A 15992-nucleotide genomic window follows, 5' to 3' on the forward strand; every position below is an offset into this window, starting at 1 on the left:
GCAAACTTGATGTTGACGGTGTAATTTCCAGGCTCTGTCGGACAGTAGGTGACTCTGCAGGTCCCGTCCTCCATATCTTCACAGTTGATGTCCACTTTGCTCGGACCCTCGATGGACAATGCGAGTCCACCGTAACCTAAAAGGACAAAAAGACTCGTAAAGGTCTAGACTCTTGGCTATGAAGGTTCTCACAGAAGGTGACCACAAGGCCATTTGTGCCATTTGTTTACAAGTGAGTGGCATGCTAACGCGGAGGATTCTGACTATTTCGGACTGGTAGTAGTTGATCCACAGCGATGGTTCTGCCACACAACGAGGGGAAATTACACTTCAACTTTAAAAGTTAGGATTGCTTGTTGGTATCTCACTACAATAGGGGCAAAATTATCCTTGCCCAGGCACACCCTCCTGGTTTTTGGAGTATAAATATTTGGGGTTTTGGCACCAACCGCAAGACTAGATCTGACCAATCTAAGTCTAAGACTAGATCTGACCAATCTACGTCTAATACTAAATCTGACCAATCTATGTCTAAGACTAGATCTGACCAATTAATGTCTAAGACTAGATCTGACCAATCTAAGTGTAAGACTATATGTGACCAATCTAAGTCTATGACTAGATCTGACCCGTCTAAGTCTAAGACTAAATCGGACCAGTCTAAGTCATTGACTATATCTGATCAATCTAAGTCTAAGACTAGATCTGAACAATCTAAGTGTAAGTCTAGATCTGGCCAGTCTAAGTCTAAGACTCAATCTGACCAATCTAAGACTAGATATGACCAATCGAAGTGTAAGACTAGATGTCACCAATCTAAGTCTAAGACTAGATCTGATCAATCTAAGTCTGTGAGCATGAACTGATGAAGCGAAACGTCTTCCAAGACCAACCAAGATCTGACAGATCTAAGTCTAAGACTAGATCTGACCAATCTAAGTCTAAGACCAGATCTGACCAGTCTAAGTCTAAGACTAAATCTAACCATTCTAAGTCACTGACTAGATCTGATCAATCTAAGTCTAAGACTAGATATGACCAATCAAAGTGTAAAACTAGATGTGACCAATCTAAGTCTAAAACTAGATTTGTCAAGTCTAAGATTAGATGTGACCAATCTAAGTGCAAGACTAGATGTCAGCAATCTAAGTCCAAGACTAGATCTGACCAGTCCAAGACTAGATCTGACCAATGTAAGTGTAAGACTAGATCAGGGCAGTCTAAGTGTAAGACTAGATCTGACCAATCTGAGTCTAAGACTGGATCTGACCAATCTAAGTCTAAGACTAGATCTGAACAATCTTAAGTGTAAGTCTAGATCTGGCCAGTCTAAGTCTAAGACTAAATCTGACCAATCTAAGACTAGATATGACCAATCGAAGTTTAAAACTAGATTTGACCAATTTAAGTCTATGACTAGATTTTTCCAGTCTAAGACTAGATGTGACCAATCTAAGTGCAAGACTAGATGTCACCAATCTAAGTCAAAGACTAGATCTGACCAGTCTAAATCTTAGACTAGATCTGACCAATCCAAGTGTAAGACTAGATCTGGCCAGTCTAAGTGTAAGACTAGATCTGACCAATCTGAGTCTAAGACTGGATCTGACCAATCTAAATGTAAGACTAGATTTGGCCAGTCTAAGTGTAAGACTAGATCTGACCAATATAAGAATAAGACTTGATCTGACCAATCTAATTAAATGACTAGATGTTATCAATCTACGTCTAAGACTAGATGTGACCAACCTAAGTCTATGACTACATCTGAACAATGTAAGTGTAAGACTAGCTCTGACCAGTCTAAGTGTAAGACTAGCTCTGACCAGTCTAGGTCTCAGACTAGATCTGACCAATCTAAATCTAAGACTAGATCTGACCAATCTAAGTCTATGACTAGGTGTGATCAATCTTAGTCTAAGACTAGATGTGACCAAGCTAAGTATATGACTAGATCGGACCAGTCTAAGTCTAAGACTAGATCTGACCAAACTAAGACGAGATCTGACCAATCTAAGTGTAAGACTAGATGTGACCAATTTAAGTCGGAGACTATATCTGCCCAGTCTAAGACTAGATTTGACCAATCTAAGTGGAAGACTAGATGTGACCAATCTACGTCTAAGACTAGATCTGGCCAATCTAAGCCCAAGTCTAAATCTGACCAATAAATGTGTAAGACTAGATGTGACCAATCTAAGTCTAAGACTAGATGTGACCAATCTAAGTCTACGACTTGATCCAACCAATCCAAGTTTAAGACCAGATGTAACCAATCTATGTCTAAGTCTAGATTTGACTAGTCTAAGACCAAATGTAACCATTCTAAGTCTATGACTAGATCTGACCAATCTAAGTCTAAGACTAGATCTGACCAGTCTAAGTCTAACATTAGCTCTGACCAGTGTAAGTCCAAGACTAGATCTGACCAATCTAAGTGAAAGACTAGATCTGGCCGGTCTAAACGTAAGACTAGATCTGACCAATGTAAGTCAAACACTAGATCTGACCAATCTAAGTCTATGAACTAGATTTGATCAATCTTAGTCTAAGTCTAGATGTGACCAACCTAAGTCTATGACTAGATCTGACCAATCTAAGTGTAAGACTAGCTCTGACCAGTCTAAGTGTAAGACTAGTACTGACCAATCTAAGTCTAAGACTAGATGTGACCAATATAAATCTAAGACTAGCTCTGACCAGTCTAAGTGTAAGACTAGTACTGACCAATCTAAGTCTAAGACTAGATGTGACCAATATATGTCTAAGACTAAATCTGGCCAATCTAAGTCTAAGACTAGATCTGACCAGTCTAAATCTAAGATTAGCTCTGACCAGTGTAAGTCCAAGACTAGATCTGACCAATCTAAGTGTAAGACTAGATCTGGCCAGTCTAAATGTAAGACTAGATCTGACCAATGTAAGTCAAACACTAGATCTGACCAATCTAAGTCCATGAACTAGATTTGATCAATCTTAGTCAAAGTGTAGATGTGACCAACCTAAGTCTATGACTAGATCTGACCAATCTAAGTGTAAGACTAGCTCTGACCAGTCTAAGTGTAAGACTAGTACTGACCAGTCTAAGTGTAAGACTAGTACTGACCAATCGAAGTCTAAGACTAGATGTGACCAATATAAATCTAAGACTAGCTCTGACCAGTCTAAGTGTAAGACTAGTACTAACTAATCTAAGTCTAAGACTAGATGTGACCAATATAAATCTAAGACTAGCTCTGACCAGTGTAAGACTAGAGCTGACCAATCTACGTCTATGACCACGAACTGACGAAGCGAAACGTTTACCCAGACCAACCAAGCGGTCCAGTTGCGATGGATTGAACGCCCTGAGACTCTGGACTCTTCTCCTTCTAGCACTTGCCTGCGTTCCTTGTGTCCACAAAGAACTCCGCCATCTCGAAGGTGTGCGCCTCCACCAGGCCTTTGCCAAAAGCTTTGACCCGGCTGGCCTCGCCGATCTCTGACTGGCCGACCATGATCTTGAACGGGCTGTTGGCCACGTGCACACCGTTCTTCCTCACGCTCACTTCATGCTCGCCAACTTCCTTCGGGGTGAAGGAGATACCTGCCGGGCAAAACAGGGAAGAGAAGTCACGCGGAAGCACGAAGCGAGGTTGTTTGTTCCGACGGTTTCCCACCAAGATGTCTGTTGGGCAGCCTTTTGAGCAGGCAGGGTTCCTCGTTGCCCGACGGCGCCCGGATACTCGCGCTCAGCGAGCTCAGGTCCGTTTCGGCGATCTTGAGCGACACGTCGGCAGACGTGCCCACATTCAGCTGCGACGTCCTGGTAATGGCGTCGTCCCCTTGACAAGGCAGAAGACGTTGTGTTCAGATGTTTGCCAGCTGGCAGAAATAATCCATTTCTCTCACCGGTGATCTTGGCGGTGAACGGGCTGCCGGGAATGTGCTTGTTGTCAAACTTGACAATGATGTTGTAGTCTCCGGGCGCCGTAGGCAGGTAGGACACGGTGCAGGTGCCGTCCTTGTTGTCCTTGCAGGTGATCTCTGCCTTGGAGGGACCCTCCACTGCCAGCGACAGACCGCCTGACAGAGGAAAAGAACACATTCCTCACATGCACCTTCGGTCTGTGTTACTTCGAAGGAAAATTGCATTGTCGTTCACAATCATTACAAACGTAAATAAAAGTCTGCTTATACCAAAGCCAACGGGAGCTCCTTTATTCTGTCGATAAAGTCTGATAAATAACCATTCAAAAAGCGCCAATAGTACTTACATCGTGTATATATTACATGTTATTATAAATGTTACATTACATATATACTTACATCATGTATATAAAACCCTAATGGAGGTGTTTGGATGATTTTTTAGGGGCTTTATAGGCAGAATAGAGTAGGAATCCATAGGCTCCATTGTTAGCAGACTTTTGATCGCATTAATTTAATAATTAGAATGCATTAAAAAAATCCATCTGTCATGTCCTTCATAATGATTGTGAACGATAGGCAAAATCCCCCCCCCCCAAAAATTGCCAATTCGTCTGTACCTTCTCCTGCATTCTTGGTGATCACCGTAAAGGTGGCCGCTTTGTTGACCATCCCGTAACTCAGACCTGGACCGTAGGCCGACACCACTCCACTGTTGACCGCGTCCACAAAGAACTGCATCGGGCTTCCTGTCAGCCCAAAAACAACAACAAAAAACAAAGGCTAAGCAGTTTACAACGATTGTGTTCTAATTAGCATTTGGTGACGGGCAATAAGTTTATTATTGTTTATGAAGGTCCCAAGTGATTAAGTGGACCAAGGCGTGAAATTGTTTGACGCCGTGATGAACACGAGTTGATGCATAAAAAAAGTGCGAAGGTAACACAATGCTATGACTTGGGTAACGCTTGTTTTATTTCACGCTAATTAAAGAAGTTGTCATAGTTACATTTCCTTTGAAATCCCCCGAGACCATTTCATGCAGATTGCTGAACATAAAATTAAACTTTAGAAATAACTTCAACCAGAATATCTGAGGATAACATAACCTGGTGTACAGTCGTGGTCAAAAGTTTACATACACTTGCCATGGCTGTCTTGAGTTTCTAATAATTTCTACAGTTCTTATTTTTATTTTTGTGATAGAGTGATTGTAGCAGGTACTTGTTGGTCACAAAAAAACATTCATGAATTTGGTTCTTTTATGAATTTATTATGGGTCTACTGAAAATGTCTGGGTCAAAAGTATACATACAGCAATGTTCATAATAATAATAATAATAATAGATTTTATTTCTAAAAAAAGCACTTTACATTGAGCAAACAACCTCAAAGTGACACAGTGTAAACAAAATAAAAAATATTAATATTAATAATAATAACATAAGAAAAATGAATAAAATATAAAACTAGAAACATTCCAATAGCTAAAACCTAATGCATGTCTGTCAAAAGGCTTTTTTTTTAAATACGTGTTTTTAAGCCTTTTTTAAAAGCATCCACAGTCTGAGGTGCCCTCAGGTGGTCAGGGAGAGTGTTCCGCAGACTGGGAAAAGCGGAGCAGAAAGCCCGGTCTCCCATAGTTCGTAGCTTTGTCCGTGGAGGTTGGAGGAGGTTAGCCTGTTTGGAGCGGAGGTGTCGTGTGGAGCAGTGGTCCCCAAACTTTTTGTATCCGCGGACCGGTCAACGCTTAATAATTTGTCCCGCGGCCCGGGGGACAAATTAATTGACCACTTTGTCATCAAAAAGGGATGTTTTTGTCATGAAAAAGGGAGGTTTTTGTGGTTGGTGCACTAATTGTAATTGTATATTGTGTTTTTTATGTTGATTTAATAAAAAAAAAAAAATAAAATAAAAAAATATATATATATTTTATTTAATAAAAATGTATAAGAAAATTATTTTGCGGCCCGGTGGTTGGGGACCACTGGTGTGGAGGATTTGGGGGTGAGCAGTTCTTTGAGGTAGAGGGGGGCATTTCCATGGAGGCACTGGTGAGTTAGTAGAGAGATATTGAATTAATCAAATTACTTATGTTATATATATATAATTATATATAATATATTATATTATTATTAATCAAATTAATATTGGCTTACATGTCCCTCGGCAAGTTTCGCTGCAATAAGGCGCTTTTGGTAACCATCCAGAAGCTTCTGCTTGTATTTTTGACCACTCCTCTTGACTAAATTTGCTGCAGTTCAGCTAAATGTGTTGGTTTTCTGACATGGACTTGCTTCTTCAGCATTGTCCACACATTAAAGTCAGGACTTTGGGAAAGCCATTCTAAAACCTTAACCCTAGCCATTCCTTTACCACTTTTGACATGTGTTTGGAGTCATTGTCCTGTTGGAACACCCAACTATGCCCAAGACCTGATGATTTTAGGTTGTCCTGAAGAATTTGGAGGTAATCCTCCTTTTTCATTGTCCCATTTACTCTCTTTAAAGCACCACTTCCATTGGCAGCAAAACAGGCCCAGAGCATAATACTACCACCATCATGCTTGATGGTAGGTGTGGTGTTCCTGGGAGTAAAGGCCTCGCCTTTTCTCCTCCAAAACATATTGCTGGGTATTGTGGCCAAACAGCTCAATTTTTGTTTTCATCTGACCACGTGGTTAAGAGGGGAAGAGTATATTTACAGCTAAAATTCACCAAGTCAAGTATTTCATTCATATATATATATATATATATATATATATATATATATATATATATATATATATATATATATATATATATATATATATATATAAAATAAATACTTGAATTTCAGTGTTCATTTATTTACACATATACACACACATACAGTATCACTCATCTACTCATTGTTGAGTTAAGGGTTGAAGGGTAGACTAGCAAAGTAAGATTTTCATTGTACGGCAAACTGTCTGTTTAACTGTGTATATGACAATAAAGAATCTTGAATCTTGAATTGTCCATCCTTGTTCTATTCTCTGTCACTATTTTTCTAACCATATGCATGTACAGTAGATGGCAGTATTGTCATGTTTAAGAGGGTCACAACATTGCTGTTTACGGCAGACGAACTGCTTTACGGTAGACGAAAACGTGACTGCTGTTGTTGTGTGTTGTTACCGCGCTGGGAGGACGTTAATGAAACTGCCTAACAATAAACCCACATAAGAAACCAAGAACTCGCCCTCGATCTTTTTACAGTTATATCATCATTGGGCAGACACGCTGTTTGTATTGTGGGAAAGCGGACTTGAAAACAGGCTGTCCTTACTTAGGTCCGCATGGAGCTGGAGGCGGCCGCCTGAATCCCGGGAGAAAATTTGTCCCGGGAGGTTTTCGGGAGAGGCGCTGAATTTCGGGAGTCTCCCGGAAAATCCGGGAGGGTTGGCAAGTATGTCTTACTGTACCAAAAATTAACCAAACCGTGACCTCTAAACCGAGGTACGTACTGAAACAAAAATTTTTGTACAGTTATACCCCTACATGAAGCTAATTTATTTTGATTGTGACTATTCTACATCACTAAAATTGATATGTTGCTGTATACATCCATCCATCCATTTTCTACCGCTTATTCCCTTTTGGGGTCGCGGGGGGCGCTGGCGCCTATCTCAGCTACAATCGGGCGGAAGGCGGGGTACACCCTGGACAAGTCGCCACCTCATCGCAGGGCCAACACAGATAGACAGACAACATTCACACTCACATTCACACACTAGGGACAATTTAGTGTTGCCAATCAACCTATCCCCAGGTGCATGTCTTTGGAAGTGGGAGGAAGCCGGAGTACCCGGAGGGAACCCACGCATTCACGGGGAGAACATGCAAACTCCACACAGAAAGATCCCGAGCCTGGATTTGAACCCAGGACTGCAGGACCTTCGTATTGTGAGGCGGACGCACTAACCCCTCTGCCACCGTGAAGCCCTGCTGTATACATTTGACCCATAATAAATTCATAAGAGAACCATACTTTATGAATGTTTTTTTTGCATGTTCTCCCCGTGAATGCGTGGGTTCCCTCCGGGTACTCCGGCTTCCTCCCACTTCCAAAGACATGCACCTGGGGATAGGTTGATTGGAAACACTAAATTGGCCCTAGTGTGTGAATGTGAGTGTGAATGTTGTCTGTCTATCTGTGTTGGCCCTGCGATGAGGTGGCAACTTGTCCAGGGTGTACCCCGCCTTCCGCCCGATTGTAGCTGAGATAGGCGCCAGCGCCCCCCGTGACCCCAAAAGGGAATAAGCGGTAGCAAATGGATGGATGTGTGCAACAAGTTATGTGCTCCAATCACTCTATCACAAAAAAATGAGCAATGATTGGAAACTCGAGACAGCCATGACCTAATGTTCTTTACAAGTGTATGTTAACTTTTCACCACGACCTTAGGTAATCCCATTTCCCATCTTTACAGCTTTTTCTGACCTGGAATGTGGTTGCCTTCATATTTGATGTCCATCTCGTGCAGTCCTCTCTCCGTGGGCTGGTATTTGATTGTGATGGTGCCGTCTTTATTGTCGGTGATGTGCGGACGGGCAGTCTTGCCTGAAGGCATCCGCACCTCACCTAAAAAACAGGCAGTTTGGTGAGTGCCTGCGTGAGGTTTACTTTCCCTAGGTGGCGTTAGTCGCACCTGATATCTCTCCTTGCTGTGGCATGAAGGGCACGAGGAAGCTGACGGGCCTGAAGAGAGGATCCACGGTGTCCCGCGGGGCCACGGGCTCATTTGAGGCCACCACATGGAAGGGGCTCTTGGGGATGTTCTGCCCTCCGAAGCGAATGGTGATGACGTATTTCCCAGGCTCAGGGGCCGTGTAGTAAATGTCGAAGGTCCCGTCACGATTCTCCACCACGTCCATGTCCAGCTCCATCCCTTGCGGGGTCAGGACCTTGCAGGTCACCTTGCCCTTGCCGGCGGCCTTGGCGTCCACTGTGATGACCGTGTCCTCTGAGGTCTGCAGCTTCTGAAGGCCCGCTGTTGGAGGGAAAAAAAAAAGAAGGTGTGAGCGCGAGCAGGGAGAAGACGGTTTTCTAGCGATGGTTTGAAAAATAAAAAAGGGGTCACTTACACACGCCGTGTCCTCCTATTGACACTGCAAAGGAAAATGTCATGGTGGTTACTGGAGAAATAGTGCTGATTGTATTCCACCGGAGAACGGTATTTTCCGGACTATAAGGCGCACTTAGAATCCTTCGACAGTGCGCCTTATAACCTAGTCTGAGGAGTGCGTTTGGTTGAGCCTACCCACCTCAAAGCTATTTTATTTGGTAAAGGGTGTGACCAGTAGATGGCAGCCAAACATAAGAGATACGTGTAGACTGCACTACGACGTCAATATGTCTCAAGTAAACGTCACCAACATTTTAAATGTTCCATTGAAAATATAGAACATTACACACGGGGTTAAAAAATCTATCAAAATGTTTTAGTACGACTTTGGTAAGCTATGAAGCTGCACCGCTTGATGTGCTTCAACATAGGAGTATTATTATGGTGTGCATTATGTAGCGTTTTGTTATGCAATATTATGCAAAAGCAACTTTTCTTACCTTCCGGTACCTGCTGATCTGTATTTGGGATCTGCATGAATCCTGATAAATTGCGCTTATCCGCCTTTGTAGTCCGTGGAGACGACGTAGTCGATAAGCTTCTTCTTTTTTACTATCTTGTTGTTATGGGACATTCATCCTCTGCTGTTGCCATTTCTAATACAAAGTAATGTAAAGTTCTTACTAACCGTATTTTACGGTCTATAAGGCGCGCTTAAAATCTTTTTTTTTCCCTCAAAACTCGACAGTGCGCCTTATAACCCGGTGCGCCTAATATAAGGAGTGCGTTTGGTTGAGTTTACCCACCTCGAAGCTATTTTATGGTGTAATGACAAGTGTGACCAGTAGATGGCAGTCAAACATAAGAGATACTTGTAAACTGCACTACGACGGCGATATGACTCAAGTAAACGACACCAACATTTTAAATGTTCCATTGAAAATATAGAACATTACACACAGTGCTCAAAAATGTATCAAAATGTTTTAGTACGACTTAGGTAAGCTATGAAGCCGCACCGCTTGATGGATTGTCGGCGCGTTAAACTACAAGTATTATTATGTTGTGTGTATAAGGTAAGACATATTATCTGGCGTTTTGTCTCGCAATATTATGCAAAAGCAAATGTTTTATCTGCTGAACTTTATTTGGGATCTGCATAATATAGGCGCACTGTCGAAGGATTCTAAGTGCGCCTTATAACCTAGTGTGAGGAGTGCGTTTGGTTGAGCCTACCCACCTCAAAGCTATTTTATTTGGTACAGGGTGTGACCAGTAGATGGCAGTCAAACATAAGAGATACTTGTAAACTGCACTACGACGGCGATATAACTCAAGTAAACGACACCAACATTTTAAATGTTCCATTGAAAACATAGAACATTACACACGGTACTCAAAAGTCTATCAAAATGTTTTAGTACGACTTTGGTAAGCTATGAAGCTGCACCGCTTGATGTGCTTCAACATAGGAGTATTATTATGGTGTTCATTATTTAGCGTTTTGTTATGCAATATTATGCAAAAACAACTTTTCTTACCTTCCGGTACCTGCTGATCTGTATTTGGGATCTGCATAAATCCTGAAAAATTGCGCTTATCCGCCTTTTTAGTTCGTGGAGACGACGTAGTCGATAAGCTTCTTCTTTTTTACTATCTTCTTGTTATGGGACATTCATCCTCTGCTGTTGCCATTTCTAATACAAAGTAATGTAAAGTTCTTACTTACCGTATTTTACGGTCTAGAAGGCGCGCTTAAAATCTTTTTTTTCCCCTCAAAACTCGACAGTGCGCCTTATAACCCGGTGTGCCTAATGTAAGGAGTGCGTTTGGTTCAGTTTACCCACCTCGAAGCTATTTTATGGTGTAATGACAAGTGTGACCAGTAGATGGCAGTCAAACATAAGAGATACTTGTAAACTGCACTACGACGGCGATATGACTCAAGTAAATGACACCAACATTTTAAATGTTCCATTGAAAATATAGAACATTACACACAGTGATCAAAAATGTATCAAAATGTTTTAGTACGACTTAGGTAAGCTATGAAGCCTCACCGCTTGATGGATTGTCGGCACGTTAAACTACGAGTATTATTATGTTGAGTGTATAAGGTAAGACATATTATCTGGCGTTTTGTCTCGCAATATTATGCAAAAGCAAATTTTTTATCTGCTGAACTTTATTTGGGATCTGCATAATATAGGCGCACTCTCGAAGGATTCTAAGTGCGCCTTATAACCTAGTGTGAGGAGTGCGTTTGGTTGAGCCTACCCACCTCAAAGCTATTTTATTTGGTACAGGGTGTGACCAGTAGATGGCAGTCAAACATAAGAAATACGTGTAGACTGCACTACGACGGCAATACGTCTCAAGTAAACGTCACCAACATTTTAAATGTTCCATTGAAAACATAGAACATTACACACGGTGCTCAAAAGTCTATCAAAATGTTTTAGTACGACTTTGGTAAGCTATGAAGCCGCACCGCTTGATGTGCTTCAACATAGGAGTATTATTATGGTGTGCATTATCTAGCGTTTTGTTATGCAATATTATGCAAAAGCAACTTTTCTTACCTTCCGGTACCTGCTGATCTGTATTTGGGATCTGCATAAATCCTGAAAAATTGCGCTTATCCGCCTTTGTAGTCCGTGGAGACGACGTAGTCAATAAGCTTCTTCTTTTTTACTATCTTCTTGTTATGGGACATTAATCCTCCGCTGTTGCCATTTCTAATACAAAGTAATGTAAAGTTCTTACTTACCGTATTTTACGGTCTATAAGGCCCGCATAAAATCTATTTTTTTCCCTCAAAACTCGACAGTGCGCCTTATAACCCGGTACGCCTAATGTAAAGAGTGCGTTTGGTTGAGTTTACCCACCTCGAAGCTATTTTATGGTGTAATGATAAGTGTGACCAGTAGATGGCAGTCAAACATAAGAGATACTTGTAAACTGCACTACGATGGCGATATGACTCAAGTAAACGACACCAACATTTTAAATGTTCCATTGAAAACATAGAACATTACACACGGTACTCAAAATTCTATCAAAATGTTTTAGTACGACTTAGGTAAGCTATGAAGCCACACCGCTTGATGGATTGTCGGCGCGTTAAACTACGAGTATTATTATAGTGTGTGTATAAGGTAAGACATATTATCCGGCGTTTTGTCTCGCAATAAAAAAAGTAACTTTTCTTACTTGCAGATCTGTATTTGGGATCTGCATAAATCCTGAAAATTTGCGCTCATCCGCCTTTGTAGTCCATAAGCTTCTTCTTTTTCTCTATCTTTTTGTTTTGGGACATTCATCCTCCGCTGTTACCATTTCTAATATAAAGTACAAAAAAATGTCTTACTTATATCTGTCTGTAAACTCGCCATGAAAGCGCTAAAACATACCTGTGTAGTGACTTTACATTATTCACTCAAGGAACTTTAGTTATTAGAGAGTGCCGGTCGCACGTTATTTCGCGGGACACATTTCGGGTGTTGTTGTTGTTTCCGGATGAGGAGATGCTGCTCCGTTATTGATGGAGGCAAAGTCAGCGCCATTTTTTGACACTCCTTCCACTCCCGTCCTTGCACGCTACACCGCCACAACAAAGATAACGGGGAGAAGACGCTGCTCAAGGTGAGCCACGTAAATAAGACCCGCCCATTAAAACGCCGCATCTGGAAGTGACTGTCAGAAAGCGGCTTGAAGATGATCTAAACATTATCTATGCAACATTTTGACCAAAGAACTACCATTACATGTTATGTAGACCACAAGGAAGTCTTTTACATTTAGAAAATAACAATTATAAAATGACTCCTTTAATGCGCCTTATATATGAAAAATGATTGAAATTAGATTATTCATCCGCAGTCCGTCCTATGGTCTGGAAAATACGCTACTCCTAGTTATTTAAATCTTGATTGCAGTAGTCAACTGGTCTAAAATTGGAAGGAAACAAGGGTTGGATTCAACGCCATTTTAAAGCCAGTTTCATCTAAGCTGACCTTTTTATTGCTAGGATGAACAACTTTTATGGCGCACATCCTCCTGAGAACCAGCGTCCTCTGCGGCAAAGCGGGGCTACTTTTTTTATTTATTTTTTTAACAAAATTTATGACTTCAGGAAAAAGAAATAGACCAAAAAACAGATATACACTGCAGAGGACGCTGGTCTGTCGTAAAATATTGGTGGGATACGTCGTGGTCGTCTTGTTTACGACCAATCAATGCGCTCACCTGTGAGTCGACACTTGCTGGCGTCTCCCGTGGGGAGGGACTGAATGCGGTAAGGGGAGTAAGGGATCTCATCCCCTCCGTACTTGATGGTGATGGTGTAAGGGCCGATGGAGTCCGGCACGTAGGACACGGTGTAGGTGCCGTCCCGGTTGTCCTGGATGCTGGCGTTCTTCGGCTTGCCCTCCGGGTCCTGGCAGTACATAGACGTCGGCTTATTTTGGCATTTCGAGTTCAAGTACTGAGCATCCTAATTAGTCAGCAGGCTAATTAGGAGCCTTTGTTTGTTTACTTACTACTAAAAAAACTGTTTTCTTGTATGTTCACTATTTTATTTAAGGACAAACTTGCAATAATAAACAAATAAAGCTGTAAAAGAATGGAACGACCTCACAACAAACTTGAAAAGTCTAACAGATTACTCAAAACGGGGCTTTGGAGCTATCAAAGCTGCTCACACGGTCAATAAGGTGGGCACAAAAAATCTTAGCAATAATATTTATTATTGCTAAGATTTTTTTGTTCAAATAAAGCCAATAATGCACTTTTACTTAGAAAAAGTACCGACAAGTATCGAAATACATTTTGGTACCTGTACCGGTACTAAAATATTGGGAAACACTTTAACATGGGGAACATATTCACCATTAATTAGTTGCTTATTAAGATGCAAATTAGGAACATATTGGCTCTTAATTAGTCATTATTAAGTACTTATTAATGCCTTATTCTATTATACAACAAGTAGGTCATTAACTAATAGTCCCTGCGTATTAGTAACCTTAACCCTTTTATGTTCCCCTAGTGTCCAAATAACTCTAAATTAAGTCTTCGTTACTTGGAACGTGTTCCTAATACTAAAGTGCTACCAAATACTGGTATGGGAACAACACCAGTCCACGTCTCGTAAAAACAGGCCCTAGCTCGTGTCGTCGTGGGACTGACCAGAATCTGCACAGTCAGCAGCCCCTCTCCGGCGTCGCGGGCGTCGATGGTGAACTCGACGGGGAGGCTGGCCGACACTCCTTTGCTGTCCAGACCGGGGCCGCTGGCACGGACTTTGCTGGCGTCGTGCCCGGGCTGAGACATTACCTTGAAAGGACTGTTGATGGCAGAGATAATACAAGGGGTGGGAGATAAATACACAGAACACTTCTGGCTGGCAGATAATAGACCACAAGCTGGTGCTGATGATGAATGGTCGAAGGTGTGTGAAAAGACCGGGCAAAAAATACGAGGACACATCTGCTTAACAGGCTCCGCATATTCTATTGTTCCCCTATTTTAAAGGTCTCCGAGTACGCCAAATGTATTTCTCAATGATGTCTTAACCACGTCCCTGGAGCCTTTTTAGCAGCAAACATGAGGGGGGGGGGGGACATTATCTCTCTCACTTGCTTGTTAAACTTTTGGCAGAAGGAATTCTTTTGAGGTCTAGGGCAGTGTATTTTCAATCACTGTGGTCACTTAATTGGTCCCAAAATATGTATTTTTTTGCAAATCGGTAATTATAATAATTAGAGATGTCGGATAATATCGGACTGCCGATATTCCATCCATTAGAGATGCGCGGTTTGCGGTCTCATCCGTGGAGTCCGCGGATAAACCGCGGGTCGGGCAGGTGACATGACGAAAAAATAGATCCATCCATCCATTTTCTACCGCTTATTCCCTTTCGGGGTCGCGGGGGGCGCTGGCGCCTATCTCAGCTACAATCGGGCGGAAGGCGGGATACACCCTGGACAAGTCGCCACTTCATCGCAGGGCCAACACAGATAGACAGACAACATTCACACTCACATTCACACACTAGGGCCAATTTAGTGTTGCCAATCAACCTATCCCCAGGTGCATGTCTTTGGAAGTGGGAGGAAGCCGGAGTACCCGGAGGGAACCCACGCATTCACGGGGAGAACATGCAAACTCCACACAGAAAGATCCCGAGCCTGGATTTGAACCCAGGACTGCAGGACCTTCGTATTGTGAGGCAGACGCACTAACCCCTCTGCCACCGTGAAGCCCGAAAAAATAGATTTTAATTAGATTCGGGCGGGTGGCGGTTGAACCATTCGGAAATATTTGATATACATGGTTCTGGGATCGGTATCCTTTACCATTCGAAGAGCCATTTAGGACCCGTGTCACAAAACGAAGAAGACAATAGAAGACGCAAACATTCTCTAGAATGACTGCCGGCAGTCACCCAGTTAAAAGGTATTAGGGCGTGCTGTGTTGTCGCCTACTACAACATGTACGATATGCTTGTCAGTCCAGTATCATGTTGTGTGTGGCTTCCGCAGACACACGCACACGACTGCAAGGCATACTGGGTGACGCAGAGTACACTAATGGTTGTGATATAAACAATTTTAACACTTTGTAATATGCGCCACACTGTGAAGCCACACCAAACAAGAATGACAGACACATTTCGGGAGAACATCCTCCCAGTAACACAACATAAACGCAACACAACACATACCCAGAATCCATTGCATCCATGACACTTTCTGACTATTTTATACACCCCGTTAGCAGCAAACCACGCCCCCCCCCAGACCCCCCGTGCGTCGATAAGGTGGGCGGGGTTGGGGGTGCGGGGGTGTAAAATATATTCAGGTAGTGTCACGGATGCAAAGGATTCTGGGTATTTGTTGTGTTGCGTTTAAGTTGTGTTAATGTGAGGATGTTCTCCCAAAATGTGTTTGGCATTCTTGTTTGGTGTGGCTTCACAGCGTGGCGCATA

At 42.3% G+C, this 15992-nt stretch overlaps 1 protein-coding gene across 2 annotated transcripts in view; it reads right to left on the reverse strand.

Annotated features, from left to right (window-relative positions):
• Nucleotides 1-15992, reverse strand: part of LOC133549120 (filamin-C-like) — a 151990-nt gene that overhangs the window by 27518 nt on the left and 108480 nt on the right. For both annotated transcript variants that reach the window (XM_061894259.1, XM_061894258.1), the window contains 10 exons: nt 14192-14348; nt 13250-13439; nt 9021-9044; nt 8585-8926; nt 8377-8517; nt 4530-4658; nt 3892-4065; nt 3660-3824; nt 3383-3586; nt 1-136 (listed from right to left, as the gene is read on the reverse strand). The exon at nt 1-136 is cut by the window's left edge and continues 17 nt beyond it. In XM_061894259.1, the coding sequence (XP_061750243.1) occupies nt 1-136; nt 3383-3586; nt 3660-3824; nt 3892-4065; nt 4530-4658; nt 8377-8517; nt 8585-8926; nt 9021-9044; nt 13250-13439; nt 14192-14348 (1662 nt within the window). The remainder of the gene's footprint in view (nt 137-3382; nt 3587-3659; nt 3825-3891; nt 4066-4529; nt 4659-8376; nt 8518-8584; nt 8927-9020; nt 9045-13249; nt 13440-14191; nt 14349-15992) is intronic.

The sequence above is a fragment of the Nerophis ophidion genome, linkage group LG03 (assembly GCF_033978795.1).
Source record: "Nerophis ophidion isolate RoL-2023_Sa linkage group LG03, RoL_Noph_v1.0, whole genome shotgun sequence".
Lineage (NCBI taxonomy): Eukaryota > Metazoa > Chordata > Actinopteri > Syngnathiformes > Syngnathidae > Nerophis > Nerophis ophidion.